The sequence below is a fragment of the Rosa chinensis genome, chromosome 6 (genome assembly GCF_002994745.2).
Source record: "Rosa chinensis cultivar Old Blush chromosome 6, RchiOBHm-V2, whole genome shotgun sequence".
In the NCBI taxonomy this organism is placed as follows: domain Eukaryota; kingdom Viridiplantae; phylum Streptophyta; class Magnoliopsida; order Rosales; family Rosaceae; genus Rosa; species Rosa chinensis.
This window is the reverse complement of record NC_037093.1, coordinates 46,824,362-46,840,559: the sequence shown is the minus strand read 5'-3', so window position 1 is coordinate 46,840,559 and position 16,198 is coordinate 46,824,362. Positions and strand designations below refer to the sequence as shown.

The following is a 16,198-nucleotide window of genomic DNA, read 5'->3' as shown; positions in this document are numbered from 1 at the left end:
GCGATGGAAGCAATCAATGACGATATGACCGTTGCGGTTGCAGATTTGGCATGGGCCACGCGAATCATAGGTAGGTCGATGAGATGGAGCTGGACCAAGAATAGAACCACCACGGGATGGAAAGCGGGAGCTGGAACCACGACCATATGTGGTAGGACCAGAGAAGGATCCACGTCCATGATTGTTGGGGCGACCACTTTGAGAGCCAGAGAACGTGTCGCGTCCACGAGATCCACCAATTTGGAGTGGTGCAGTTTGGCAGTTGTTAGTGAAGAGTGCAGTGGGAGTTGACTCCATTCCAATAAGAGCTTGATTTTTTAGACGACTTTTGACCCCCAAAAGCAATGCTTCAAGAGCATCATAGGTGATTGGGGTGTCACGTACTTGAGCAGAGCTGATGGTGTTCTCATAGAGAGGGCCAACGTTGTTCATAATGATGGAGATTAAGTCGGAGTCATCAACCGGGTGCCCAGACAAAGCAAGTGAGTCGGAAATCTGATTAATCTTATCCAAGTAATCAGAGATGGAAAGATCACCTCTAGTAGTGCGGAGAAGGTTGCTCCGAAGTTGGAGAATACGGTTGTGATTCTGGGAAGCATAGCGGCGTGCAAGAGATGTCCAGGTAGTGTGGGAAGCAACGGATCGTGAAACGGTGGCCAGGACAGAATGTGTATGGGAGCCATTGATCGAACCAAGGATCATTTTATCAGTAGCGATTCATTCCTCATATGCAGGGTTCACGGTTTCAGTTAATTCACCAGCCTCATTACGAAGAAAGGCTAGAGGACACGGCTTTGTTCCATCAACAAAACCCATGAGATTTCGGCTTTTGAGGAGAGGGGTTATCTAGGCTAACCATAGAGAGTAATTGGTGCGGTCTAGTTTGATAGTGATGAAGTTTGATGTGGTGGTGGTGCTGGTGGTGGTGTTGGTGGGGATAGCCATGGGAAGGAAACAGATAGGAGAGTAGAAGAAAAAAAAAAAAAAGGAAGTTGTGGTTTAGACAAAGGCTCTGGATACCATATAGCAGATTTTGGTAAAGTGTTTTTCACACTCTTTCTCATTGATGTATTACAAATATAGACATGATTGCTGATCAGTTTAGATCCTATAGACATGATTGAATTCAAGGACTGCTAATCAGTTTAGATCCTAGAGATTTGCAGTTTATACAGAAACGTCCTAAGATCAAGCAATGTATAATCAAGACAAGCAAATATTAAGCAATGTATAATCAACACAGAAAGAGAAATCAAGGTGAATCAGTTTGATTGCTTATCAGTTAGGTCTATTACTGTCCCAATTTCACTCAAATTTGCTCAGAACTCAACCAAGGAATCCTTGTTGGTGCACAGTGGATCACAACATTATATTTTACACCAGATGGACTCTTCAGAGTTGCCTCATCTGGAGTCTTATAGTCTAAAAATTCATCACCCCTAAGCTGTTGACAAGTTCAAGGTTGCGAGCACCATAAGTAGCTGTTACATGAGTGTATCCGAGCTTCACTGCATAGTGGTTAACGCCACCAGAGGCACCGGTAAATTCACGAGTATTATAATCCTATATATCTATCTTTATTGGACATATGTGCTTGTATGTGTATCTAAACTTCTAAAGGAATGCTTGGATCCTTGGCCAAGTAAAGATGAGAACATGAACTGAAACAGTTCTAATTCGGTTGAACTGCCTGACCCTGATACTGTAAGGTTGCTACAGCAATATGTTAAACCCAACAGAACTAATCTCATGATTTTTGGGGGGCTGGAAGCCTTTTTGTTGTTTTAAAAAAAAAAACAGAATGATGAGAGAGAAAACAATTCTGGGACCCAAGGGAAAGATGGTACAGAAGAAGCATCTGAATTATTGTCAATACAATTTACGCAAGAAATTGAAATACTGAACCCAAAACCCCTCTAATTTACAATATAGAAAAAAACAGACAGCTACACACCAAATTCTTTTGCACAGATGAAGGAGCTTGGCCATAAGACAACACTTGAATAAGTACACAAAGATTTCAATCCTACGATATATTTTGTCTTAAGCCTCTAAAATGATCTTCCCAGTAGCATGACCATCCATACTTTTAGCCCAGGCATCTTCAGCCTTGCTTAGAGAATGCTTTGAGTCGATCACTGTCTTCAGCTTTCCTTCCTTCACTAACTTCAAAAGATAATCAAGGTTTTCAGCCTTGGCATTTATGATCAAAGGCACCAGCTTCTTCTTGGAGAAGGTAACTGTGTTTCGAACAAAAGTAATAAAGGCACTTGCACTGGGAGTAATGTCTATTACTTTACCATTTAGAGTCAGATTTGGCTCAAAAATTGACCATGGAATAGTAATAGGTGCACAGTGAATTACCACATCATACTTTTGACCAGATGGACTCCTTAAAGCTGCCCCATCTGGGGTACTGTAGTCGAGAACTTCATCAGCCCCCAATCTCTTGACAAATTCGATGTTACGAGCTCCACAAGTCACTGTCACATGAGCGTTCGCCTGCTTTGCTAGTTGGACTGCATAATGGCCAACACCACCAGAAGCACCAGTAATGAGTATGCTCTTCAGCTGGCCAGTTCCATCAAGTTCGGTCTCTCCAACTTGTGCTAGAGCCTGGTGAGCTGTGAGACCACAAGTAGGTAAGCCTGCACCTTCAGCTGCTGAAATTTCTTAGGGCCTAGCAACTGTCAATTTCTCACTAGCTGTAGCAAACTCAGCCAGTCCACCTCCATCCTATTGATGCGCAAAAAAAGAACATGAATTTTGTAGTTTGAAACCTCTATGATACGCAAGTAATTCTTCAATTAGGGAGGAAATAATTCAAAAACTGAACCGACTGAGCACTAACCAAAAGATGGAGCACTGCCACAACTTTATCACCGGCTTTGAACTTCTTAACTCTTTCTCCAACCTCTACAATCTCTCCAGCCACATCAAATCCTGTTCCATTTATTTCCATATATGAATCAACGAACCAAGGTTAAATGAGAAATTATATGAATGAACTATTTATTGGGGTATAAGCAGAACTATCTGCTACCATGCATTTTCATAGACTTGACAATTTATTCACTAACAGACCACAATAAATTGGTGAATAAATTGTTTACTCAACTAAGGACTTTTGCTTCCGGATCACAAACAATTGTGGGATGACGATAGAAGAATATTGTTTGCCACCAAAAGAAAAAGAAAAAAATATCCATAAACCAACCACTGCAGAATGTAATTACCAGGTATAAAAGGGAATTTGCGTGGAACAAGAGGACACAGCGTGCCTTTCTGAATTTTCCAATCAGCTGGATTTAGGCTAGCTGCTTCTAATTTCACTAAAACCTCATCTCTCTTAGGACTGGGGATTGGAATCTCTACATGCTGCAGCAAACGTAATTGTCAAAAACAAAAAAACAGGAAGAAAGCATCAGACAGTTCTCCAAATAAGAATGATAGTTTAACAGGAGCTAGAAGATAGACAAAGAACCTTCAAACCAGAAAGCCCTCCACCATAGTTTTCATACTGAACAGCATGCATAAGCTTTGCAGCCACTTCTGCCATACTCTGGGAACCTTTAGAACTTGTCAAAGACAATTAGTTGCAAATCTGTGCATAGCACAGTTAACACACACACACACACACATATATATATCACCAAATTAAATAATAAAAGTATGACTTACGCATTAAGTAAATGTAAATGATGTTTACATGGTAATTTAACAATATATACAAATTGAGTGTCAAACCTGATAAGTTTTAATAATATTATTAAAAGGACAAATGGCACTATGTAATGAAAATAAAACCTGAAGAGTTGAAGATTACACATTATGTTGAACTTTCAAATCTTGCACTATAGCTTCAGAGAAAAAAGTGTTGACATGTTTCCAAGTTAACTGTAGAGCAAGATCATCAACTTTCAACATAAGCATATTTCACACGGTTTAAACTTCAGAGACAGTGAGTATTTATAAGAGTTTTCTAACATGCAGTATAAGCACAGGAGAAGTATCTAAATCATTGTCATTATATTGAACACAAGAAAATGCAAATTAAATTCAAACCTTCTCATTCACAATATTATGAAATCATGATTATAAAAACAAAAATCCATACGGTAGTCAAACTCCTTATTCTGTAGCACAGATAGCACGGCATTCAGACAACCCATGAATAAGTACACCAAGCTTTCAATCCATATACACACACACACACACACACACACCTACTTAAGGTTCCAGAAATGATGTTCCCAGTAGCATGGCTATCTGTACTCTGACCCAAGCATCTTCACCCTTGTTCAAATGATGTTTTATGCAGATCACTATTTTGAGCTTTCCTTCAGCTGCTGAAACTTCAGCTACAGAAAAATCAGCCCGTTCCCTCCATAATATCTATATGTAATATTGCAATTGACGTAAATGAGGCATATTGATGATCTCAGAAACAAACACATATATTTCGTATGTCAATATTCTAACCAAACACAGAGAACTTAGCAAAATGAATACACGAGCACTTAATAAATGGTCAATGTCACAACTTTGTCACCTGCATTTAACTTAAAAAACACGTGCCTTTTTTTCCTCCTTGTCCAACCTCTACATACTTTCCATCCACATCATTATCTGTTCTTAACCAAAGTTCATACAACCAATCCACCAACCGGAAATTCAGAGACATTCATTGCATAAACACAAGACCCTTGATTCACACAATTCCGAAGGTTACCATACATCAAATAATAAAGTTTATTGAGTGAAAATTTATACAAACTGTTTACTGATTTGGGTCTAAGCTGATGACAATTTTTTTTTTTTTGGTTAAAGATACTTTATCACACACAAAAGTTGATGTTAGTTGCTAGTCTAGATGCTATGGACTGTCAAATTATTCACTCAAACTTAGAAACTTACACATACAAACAACTGGGAATGTTTTACATAATAATAAGAAAAGTATTTGGTGTTCGTCCATAACATCTTTTGCAAATCTGAAAATTTTCCATAAAGATGAAAGAAACTCTCCAAAAGAAAAGCTACAAACCATAAATGCAAACGCCAGGAAAAACCGAACTACCTCATATATCAGGGCTTTGTGTCGGAAAGGAGGCTGCAGGATGCCCTTTTGAATTTCCAATTAGACTAATTAAGCTGCTTCCGGTTTCTGCAAAACTTCTTTCTTTCCTTTTTTTTTCTTTTGTTACTGTGGATTGAACCTCAGGATGCTGCAAGAAACATAAAATTTAGATGACCTACTTTTAAGGCAGCTCAGAAGCATTGTTCTGTACAGTTCTCCACTGCTTGCAAGATACATTTTACTGCACCGAAAGCTCATGTATTAACTTTGCTTCCGTGGCTGCATGGCACGGTCATTATAAAAGAAAATTTAACAGGATGTTTCATGATATACTTGATAAGATACGAAAATTATATGTTTGAAATAATACTTCAGATAAATTAGAAAGACATAGTCACTAAACATGATGATTAACTTGCAAGATGCTTTTGAGTTTTTGTCCCAAGCAAAATTTCCATGTTTGTCAGTTATTGCTGAGCAAGATCATCATAATAGTTGTTTGAAGGGTTCAGACTTCAGAGACAGCCAATAGTATATGCGTTGATAATGGTTCAGAATTGACTACAAGTTGGCACAAAACTTGTACTAAACCGTTTTTCTATTGGTTTGATTATTAATACTTGTTGGCAGAACAGTTTGAAGTGTCCTGCTTGCAAAATGCTTTCATTTGGTTTATTATCAGCCTATAAGAACGGATCAACTTGAAGATTAGATAGATGATTTCATTAAATGAGGCTACTGAAAGAAGATGAAAGCCATTGACCATGTACTGCAAATACACATTTTAAATCCAACACTTTTCAGCAAGATTATAATCCAACCCTCCCCTTGCAACGACCGACTTAAGAAAGGCCAAAGAGAGAGAAGCTATTTTGTATCCTAATTTGAGAGATGGAAAATGAATCCAAATCCAGATCTCACCACTAACCTTCTATATATTTTTACCAAATACTAAGATGACCTTTCCCGTATCTTAAAACTGACTAGGTTAATCAACAAGCCACAACTCAAAATTATGTATTATTTATAAACAAGAAGGCACTATACAATGGGAAATTACCACAACTTTGCGTGGTAGAGCCGGAGACAAAAAGCAGAGTACCAATCCTTGTAATTTACAGAGAGGATTCACTTTGTAAAACCTATCGTATCCTCTAGTTAGTTCTCCTTAAGCTTATAAACACTATCAATGCATTCTTCTGTGTCCCAAAGGAAAGAACCGAAAGCAACAGCCTCCAAAACTAGCCTCTTCAGGCTTGAAAATGAAGTAGAGATAATTTCATCCGACTCAAGAGAACCCATTTCCGCATCATCCCCAAAAAGTGCACAACAGTGATTTTTAATTAAATTCACAGCCTCCTCAGATCTCAATTTTGCACATCTCTGTAGTGTCTCAGGATCAAACCCCATCACATAACATTTCAACTTTCCATGTGTCTTTTCCTGCCTACTTGACCCTACACACTCCGATTGAAATTTGCTGACGTGGCCAAAGAGCAGACTTTTTATTCCATGAGGAGACATTTCCTGAAGGGAGGTTCTACAACTCAGATGAAGGTCTTGGGTTTCAAGAAATAGACTTCGTTCCAGGCGATGCCTCAATGAGACAGATTTCAAAAAGTAGCCATACAAGATGGAGGCCACATATACTCGGCCAAGTGTCTGGCGGGTTATCTTTGTCATTGCCCAATTGTCTGTGACACTAGAATTTGCTCTCAAGCCAATGACAGTGGTGACATGTTCCCTTATCATCTCCAAAACCTCCAAGCTGTAAATGGACTCTAGCTCCCAATCCTTTGCAGGCAATATCTCCAGTCTATCATTGTAGATGCATCTAGAAAGTTTAGGAACCAAAGGAACTTTGACCTCAGAAAACTTGTAAAAGATCAACAGGTACATGACATCTTCAACAGCAATCTGGCACTGCTGCTCCTTCAGTTGAGCAATCCTCCTGGAATTCAGGAATATCTCGGGTCACAGAAATAGATGTGATTCTACAAAATCTAATCAAAAGTTCCAAATATGAAAGCTTCAACCCACCAAGAACTTACGCCGAGTGGTTCACCAATTTACCTATTTTAATCTGTTTAAGGCAGTAAAAAGGGTCACTAGGCAAGAACACCCAGCAACATTACTGTAGTCACCGCCTATGTGCACAGGTAAAAAGTGTAAGTTAGGCATAGTTAGTGCATTCAAGAGTGCCCTGCGCAAGATCATTATTGTGCTTCATACATCGACAAATTCAAAAAAGTAACAAAAAATCACAAAACTAAAATGCCTTGGTTAATGAAGCAACAACATATGAGCTGTCGCATATCAATTGTATATCACATCAAATTGTGGCAATGTTTTCTGTCCGATCAGCTATAGAATATATAACTGAAGCCAACTTCAGAGCAATGATGCCATTCTTATGAACCTGATACTTCTCATCGGACTAAAAACTAATGATTCAAATTCCAAAAGATTTCGGCTCAGCCAAGCCACAGACACAAATCTAAGGCTCCCTTGCAGTAAAAATAGCGCCAACTTACCAGTTCTGCTATACATCAAAACATTCTAAATACAATTAGTCGATCTTAAGAAGAAAATGAGGTTATTAAACCAGCAAAGACTCACAAAACGTAGACCACTACACATCTAACACGACTATTTCGAATCACACAAAACGCCCCCCTAGCTGTCCAACTGACCATGGAACCTCATCGGCCTACACTCCACTCCAGCACACTGAACCATAGAATCTACCATTGAGCAAAACCATCCCCAAACAAAAATCTGAAAATAACCAAAAAGAAAAAGAAAAAGAACTTTGTAGAACAGCTCATATCACACAACACAGTACTTATCATCGATTGTTCTATTATCAAATAACAATCCATCTCCAGCCAGCTCACCAAAAACAAAACAAAAAACAAAAAAATCTGAAAGTAAAATAGTAAAAATTTAAACAACTCACTTTTATCATGGATTGGATTTTAGTTACTTACTTTCTCATAGTTAAATTCCTTAAGCTCAATTTTGTAGGTTAAACCAAAAACGAAGTGTGGATTAGGGCAAAAACCAACCTATGAAGGCAGGCCTCATGAGACGAAGCGCTGAGATACATACGACATCGCGCGTCCTGTCGCTGATCGGCCAACTGCTTGAGCTCCTGAGCGACGGCCAAGTGAAACAGCTGCGGGTGGTTCTGCAAAACGGAGCTGAGGTCCTTGCCGGATCGGGTCCTCGGGTCGAGCGGCGAGTTGAGGCTGCTGAACTCGCAGTGGCTCGACGCCCCGGCGCCGGCTACCACAGTCAACCGCCTGGTCAACGCCTGGGATTTGGGCGCGAAATTGAGCGCTAATCTCGGCTTCAAGGTGGAGAGCGGGGACGGAAGAGCGAGGAGCTTGTGGTGGGAGAGACAATGTTCCATGTGATTTTGGCTTCTGTTGAAATTTGGTTGCAGAGTGAAGAGAAAAGGTGGTGAAGAAGAGGAAAAGGTGGATAGGGCTGAGTGGGTACAGGAGGAGATTAGGGTCATGAACATGATTGTTAGGTGGGACCACGTGGCGCCTTGTCCTTTGCTTATCAGCCGTTCTTATCTGTACCGCACCTATCACATTTTTTCTGGGCTTAAATAAACGGCCCACTGGTTTTTGCTGCGGTTTGGTGACGTTGACCACAATTGACAGGGATTGGGATAAGTTCTAATGTGATAGGATATGTTAACAGAGCAGAGCCAACGAACCAGGGAATATTCCTCAGAGATGGCGAGATTACAACTTTACCTTCGGCGGCTTTGTGAGTACACCCGGAGTCCGTTAAGGATTCATATTTCTTTTGGATATTTGCAATTTAACCCTTGGAAGTTTTGGGGTTCTGCTTGGCACCTTGATGCTCTAAAGAGTCCGACAAAACTTTTCAATCAAATATCGAAAATTCTATGATGTTTGATAGCTATCATTTCAATCTTCTGCTAAATACCGTATGATACACCTGTTTTGTTTCTTCTGTTTTTTCTAGATTTCTCTAACAAATAAAAACAATTAGTGCGAGAGGCCAAGCTTTGTAATAGCCGGGTGCGCTATTGCTACCTTTTTATTTTCTTAGTTCACTATATAAATATTTGAATTATTGAAATATTATGTTACCTAAGTATAAAATGACTACTAAGTATACTAATTTTCTAAAATTCAACTTCAATCCTGTAAGAAAAAATAAATAAAATAACTAATTAATTAAATACAAAGACTACTTAATTTCTCATTGGATAGCACTAATCTTCATATTATCCACCCAAATTCGAATTTGTTACTATTTTTTTTTTTTTTTTTTTTTGCATCATCATCATTAATTCGTTATTCAATTCACAAAAACGTGTTAACTTCATCAAAATATTTGCAATATCCTTTGAGAACACCGAAAGTAAAAATTTAAAACATGAAAAAGAAAATCTCAATCTCTTCTTCATTGCTCATAATTGTTAACGTACTAATCTTTTGACATACATTAAAATAGACGAACATTAAAACTAAAAGAAAAAATTAAAAAAATAGAAGTAAATCATATTATAGTTTTATTAAGAAACTTTAATATTTTTTTTTTTATTGGTATAAATTTAATGATGTTCAAGTAAATCTAGAATATGTGTCTGGCCCAAACTCTAGGTTACATATGCAAGTTGTAATAGGGTTTATGTTAGAGATATTCTCGAAGATATTCGTAGATATCCAATCATTATACTATTACATTTCCATGTACAAGTCTGATTTTATGCTTGTTATCTTTTATATAAAAAGACCCCTATTATCAATGAAAGCACGACTCAATTCTTTTCCAATATCAATTTTCCTAAAACACGTTATCAGCGCAAATCCCTAACCCTGAAATTCCAAAAACCAAAAATCCTAAAACCCTAGATCGCCGCTCCTAGCCCGCACTAGCCTTCTTCCCGCCGTGTGTCGCCGCGTCCCATCACCGCGCCACCATCCCTCGCTGCCACAGAGCGCCACACCGTAGCCACACCGGAAACCCGAATTAGAGGTATGTTTTAAAGTTCCTGTTTTTTTTTTGTTTTTATTCCTTTTCTCTTCTTTTTCTTCAGGGACTTGCAACCTCTCATCTTTTATCCCCCTTTCTTCTTGATAGGGGAGACCTAATTAAGCCGAACTATGGGGGTTTGTGCTCTCTCCAAGCTTGGAGCTTGTTGAGATCTCCAAACTTAAAGTTTGTAGAGAAACTAGAAACAGCTCCCCGCGCGTTGCTGCGGTTTTTATAGTACTGCATTGACTTTACATAATATGAGACAAACCACTGGGATTATAAGAATATTCTTACTTACAATCACTGTTAGACAACTATAAATGGTTTACTAGAAACCTTTTACATATTATAGTTCATAAGCTATGGGTGAAAGTGCCAGTGCCATGCTCTAAAAGATTTAAAACATAATCTTTTTTCCTTCTCTGCAACATGGGAAGAAACCAAGTTCAGCATATCAAATTTGGTCACCAAAGTGTTCGTAGCTTGGAAGACTTGCCAGTAAGTGAGGCCTTCAATTTTGCTCGTCTCACTGCCAAGTTAGCTTCCAATTCAGCCACTTTCATTTCATCATTTGTCTACATGGCATACCCAAACAAAATGTCAAATAATTAGCACATGAATCAGCAAGAAGTGCATTCGCAGGACTCAAAAGAAATAACATGACCAAATGAATAACATGCAACTCTTCAAAAAAGAAATAGCTTGGTGCATTTGTAAATCAAACACATATTGGAATTCACAAAATCATATGATACTCGTACACAGAACCAATCCTAATTTCCTAAATAATCCAACATAATAATATGTCAAGTTCAGTAATTACTTTTAAACGGTGTGGCTATACATTATTGCTGGTGTAAGGGATTTTACAGCCTTTGCATCACTCACCAAGGACATATGCCCTTGCAGTTGCATTATCTGAATGATACAACTCCAGTCATTCAAACATAAAAACAACTTTTTCTCATTCTTGAGATATGCAAAAGAGGAGATAGATACTTTAACCATATTTCGTGGAACATCATTTACCTAAAGTCGGAGAAAAAAGCCGGTAAAAGGTCATGCATTTAGTGTAAATAAGAATCTGACTACAGAGAATTCAACAAAGGCCATGACCAAAAAGAAAATGCTTCAGTCTGAGATAATATTGGCTTACTTTTTCAGTTCAGGGGTGTGTCCTACAACAAATTTGGCTACTTCATGAGGCTCATAATTTGAAAGTGGTGGATATCCTTCAAGCATCTGCTTAAAAGTTGAGAGTGATGCAATAAGATAGAATATAACATTTCACATTATCATCAAAATAAAAATCATAATGCTTGAGTTGATTTGTTGAATGGCAAGTAATGTCAGTTATGTTGATTTCACATCACCATATTGTTTGACCTATGAGAACATCTGTTGTAAATTTGTCTGTACAAAACACTATTAAAAATGAGAATTAAGATCTTAAGATAAATATGTTATTGAGTATTACAAATTTACAATCACTAAAGCAATTAAAAGTGCCCATTATCCTTTGGTAAAAAGTTTAACTCTTGCAAGTGAGAGATCTTAGATTCAAATCCATACAAATGCTCCAACACTAAAAGAGGTAAAAAGATGTAATGACCGAATCATAAATTATACTCAATCAAGTTGAGAAATTTTACAAATAATCCTTTATCAGCTGAAGTCAAGGGATTCCTTAACAGTGTTAGTAAATTTCACCTTTTCAAATTATACTGGTTCCCATGTAGCATTTATCAATTTGCAGTTGTCATGAAGCAAATAGTAACTGAAAATATACTTAAAAGAAACTAACCCTGTTAGATCTCTCATTTGCAGCTGCTTACTTTATGCCTCTCCCCTTTTCTTTTCTTCCAGCCTCTTAAAGAACTGGCATAGAACTTGACAATAAGTCATTAACTAACCAACTAAAAAAAATCCACAACTATTTAATGAACCACAGTAGGAAAAAAAAATTAATAACAAATCTTACCTCTTTCCGTTTTGCTGCTCTTTCTTCACATGATTAAGGTTAAAAGCATAGAACTTGATGGGACCTCGTGGTTTGCTTCCATTTGCAGCAAGATTGACTGCAAAACAATCAGTTCCATGATGTTATAAAATTATTGCCAATTAAGTAATTAGTTTCATAAAGTAAAGTGTAGAACATAGCAACAACAAAATCAAGTTAAGTTGCAACCCCTTGCCTACATAGACGAAACCTTACGGATGTATTGATTATGCACCGGGTGATTTGTACCTTTATGATTGTATTTCTTTTTTTCTTTTTTTGGTTACAACATTTATGATTGTATTTCAAACTGAATACAAATACAAAGAGTTGTTTGTAAACATACTGGATTCTTCTCTGTGCCACCAGAAGCTTTCTTCACTCTTCAACTTGCAATCTCAATTTCCACCCACAAAAGATAACCCATAAAATACTCTTCTACATATGCCCAGAACTGATAATAGTGAATTCCTAGAGCAATTGGATTGATGGTGAGCAGAGAAGAATAAACCAAATCCAAATTCACAAATCAAAAGCAAGGAATAGAAAACAAACACACAACAAAAACCTTACCGTCTCAATCCAGGTTATACGATTGTAAAAAGAAAGAAGAAATCGATTGATCATACAAATCCAAATCCCGGAAGATGGCAAGCCGAAAAGAAACAAACCCACTCTTTCAAATTTGGTTACACGGCTGCAGAACAAAGAGGAAAGACAAAAAAAAGACGGCTTTGAGATGAAAACAACTGCAGAACCATAATAAATGAAAACGGCTTATGAACAGTATACAAATCACAGAAAACGACTTTGAGATGAAAATATTTTTAGAACCATAATAAAATCAACAAAACTCGAAAAGAACAAAATTTTCATCAGGTTTATTGAATTGGAAATTGATGTCTTTACCTTGATTTCATCACTGTCGATCTTGATAGTAAAATTCGAAACAGTAGAATAGTTGCAGTCAGTGAAAATGGAGGCTTCCCGAAGATCCTCGATCGTTTTGGTATATATGAACAACAGAACACAATAGAAGAAAGAAGAAACCGATGGAACCATCTGGTATACTTGGGTCAGCGGCATAAACGGAAAAAAATTATCAGCTGAGGACAAAACCGTCTCTTCTGTCCCTCACGCACTGTTCTCTACTGTAGCCCTTCCTTTCCTGCCCCATGAACTGTTCCTGACTGTTCCTAAGCCCCTGAACTGTTCCTTACTGTTGCCTTAGGAACAGTGGCACAGTGGAACTCATCTTTAGTATATAGTAAATTATGATCGACCACTTATGTCATTGTTTCGATTTAATCCAATACCTCTTGGAATCGAATTTCTTGGGAGCGATTACGCTTAGAAATTCCTAATTTCTTGAATCGATTATGCTCAGAAATTTCTATGGTTTTTGTGGTAGCTTTTTCAGCTCCGAAACTAACCATTTTTCTTTGTTCTCTTGTCAGGATGAGTAACCTAAACAAACTGGAATTTGCTTCATTGGGAACAACTGGCTCTGGATATCACAAGTAGGTCCGTGATGTCCGCCAGCATCTCAAGGCCGAAGGAATCCTGGATACGATTCTTAAGCCTAGTCAGGACGTGCTAATTGTTGAGAAAGCTCAAGCTTTGGAAGCAAATAGAGCAACCCTGGAGGCAAATAAGGCGAAAGTCATCATCCTAATGACTCGTCATATGGATGATTCGCTCTAGTACGAGTATATGAATGAAGAAGACCCCAGAAGCCTGTGGGTCTCCTGTGGGTCTCACTCAAAGAAAGATTTGGCAACATCTGTGACTCTCTGCTTCCTGACCTAGAAGTGAGATGGCATAGCCTCCGCTTCTGTGATTTCAAGACTATTCTTTACTACAACTCGAAAGCACTTCACATTAAATCCTTGATGGAATTATGTGGAAAAGATATCACAGATTCTATATTGATCGAGATGACTCTCTCTACATTCCCTGTCTCTGTTTTAATGGTTGCTAAGAACTATTGAATCGATGTTACTGCAGGATAGATCACAAGGTTTCATAAGCTCATTGAAGCTATGAATGTTGTTGAAAAGCATGACAACATCCATGTGAAGAACTATAACTCGAGGCCCATGGGGACAAAATATATTCCAAAGTCCAATTACAGTCGCGCCCCTAAGAGTGAGCGCCAAGAACGAAACCCTAAATCTAGGGACACTTTTGGACGTTTTGGTCCATATTCTCGCTCTTATGAGGAAGGTAACCACCAAAATAGGCGAACAAAAAACTGAAGAGGTCAACGTGGAAAGAGAAAGGGAGGAAACGTCTCTGGCCATGTTGGTGGTGCCACTAACACTAAGATTCATCCAAATGATGCTTTTAAAACACCTCAATCAATAGAGTCTGAGCACAGAGATGTATGTTCCCGCTGTGGATCATCAGTCATTGATCACACATTTATAGAGCTCGTGAAGATATTGTCACCGCCTACAAAGCATATTGTGAAGCAAGAGAAGCTCACTATTAGGAATAAGAAGATCAAGAAGGTGATCTAGAGTGAAGGGTTAAAAACTTCAAATCTGGTTGGGATCAATAGATCGCCAATTCTGTTTTAAGTTTTTATATTTTCAAGAGATGTAATGGGCAATTAAATTATATTTTATACTAAATGTCATTGGTTTAGATTCTCTTCAAATTAGGCTCATCCAAAGTGAGTATGATGTCTAGGAAGGTTTTGAGATAAGTGGTACTTAAGCAAGCTTTGCTCCACCGACATCTCTCTACTAACCTGGTCATATCTATTTTGGAGTTACCAAAAGAAGTTAAACGACTACCATTGTTTTGTATTAGCTAGTACTTGGATTATATTCTCTTAGTGGTTAAGAAACAATGATGTACTCCGTTGGCTTATGAATAAAATTTCGAGTTCTTTTCATTATGACTCCATTTTGATTCTGAGCATATTACTTTGTAACTAAAATGGCTGGGCCATCAAGATTATTTAAAGGACATGGAATAACCCAAATTTCGCTTGCCAAATGGCACCTTGATTACTGCCACAAAAACTCTCTACGCTCCTAGGGCAAATCGAACCCTATTGAGCTATTCAAGTCAATGGATTCCATGCAAAACGCATGAAGAGAACGGAAAAGAGTTTCTTTGCACTACCTCTAATCATTGCGAATTGTACTTACATAGGCATTTGCCAAGCATAATTAGCTATAATGAGCAACACTCATGCTACCACCAGCGGTACCAACAATCACCAACAATGTGACCTACGAAAACATAGTCAAGCAGGCTATTACCTGAGCCCTGGCTCACACCCAGATCACCACTGACGCGCCGCGTCAAGATAGCCTCGCTGAAGCATCAGAAGCTGGGAGCTGAAGCATATCAGTCCCACATCCAAAACAAGGAAGAGATCAGTCTCTTCCCCACCTATAAAAGGTCTACTCATCTCTCCTCATTAATTACGCATTTACTACTTACCTACTGTTATTCTGTCAACACAAATACATTGACTAACTTAGGCATCAGAGAAGAGAAGACCGGCAGCCGCTGTCTCCCTCTGACGCCCTTTGTATTTCATTTGACAGATAGCGGAAATCACAAGAGCATCATAAGTAGCAGTCCACCCACCGAATCATCGTTAACTAAGATTTGTTCTACAGCTCAATCTTAAACATTAACACGAATAAAGATGCATCTTCGAGAAACGTATGTGTTTCTCTAGTGGATTTTATGTCACCACTATTTGAGCTATTAAACCCAACAGTGATTGTAAAGATCAAGAACAGAGATTAGGTTAATATATATTGCAGCAAGGAAGAAGCTAGCTACTGGAATCATAGCTTAGTCCTCAGGTAAAAGGTTCAACCTTGTAAGGACATGATTTGAGATAAAAAGATGCATATTTTAAGGAAAGAGGTAGTACAAACTATGAGAAGAAGAGGAAAAATGCGATTTCTTTATTTTTCAATAGTTAGATTTTAGCTTTTGAGGAGAAAAACAAAACATTCTTTCCTGGTGTAAGTCAGAGTTTATAAGAAGGTAAAAGAGCAGAAAATTGAATCCGATTTTTTTAAAGTGAGAACAAAATAAAGTCTTTTCTGAGTAATAAGCTT

The 16,198-nt window shown here is 38.0% G+C and overlaps 1 protein-coding gene, 1 long non-coding RNA gene and 1 pseudogene across 5 annotated transcripts; all 3 read right to left on the bottom strand.

Moving 5' to 3' along the window:
- Positions 1–1,839: 1,839 nt before the first annotated feature.
- LOC112169669 lies at positions 1,840–3,792 on the bottom strand (annotated as a pseudogene).
- Positions 3,793–6,068: 2,276 nt separating this feature from the next.
- LOC112169668 (UV-B-induced protein At3g17800, chloroplastic) lies at positions 6,069–8,594 on the bottom strand. Its single transcript, XM_024306728.2, has 2 exons — positions 8,149–8,594; positions 6,069–7,031 (listed from the first exon to the last, which is right to left on the bottom strand). Exons 1-2 carry the CDS (start codon positions 8,493–8,495, stop codon positions 6,239–6,241), a joined length of 1,140 nt encoding a protein of 379 aa, XP_024162496.1. The 5' UTR covers positions 8,496–8,594; the 3' UTR covers positions 6,069–6,238.
- Positions 8,595–9,788: 1,194 nt separating this feature from the next.
- On the bottom strand, positions 9,789–13,439 carry LOC112169670. 4 transcript variants are annotated; one of them, XR_005801322.1, is made up of 8 exons: positions 13,014–13,426; positions 12,678–12,801; positions 12,451–12,575; positions 12,087–12,183; positions 11,910–11,983; positions 11,262–11,347; positions 10,929–11,023; positions 9,790–10,680 (listed from the first exon to the last, which is right to left on the bottom strand). It is a non-coding gene; the product is annotated as an uncharacterized LOC112169670 (long non-coding RNA). The 4 variants fall into 4 exon arrangements; XR_005801320.1 differs by having other exon boundaries at positions 9,789–10,680; positions 10,929–11,347; positions 13,014–13,439; XR_002924812.2 differs by lacking the exon at positions 10,929–11,023 and having other exon boundaries at positions 9,796–10,680; positions 13,014–13,411.
- Positions 13,440–16,198: the final 2,759 nt, after the last annotated feature.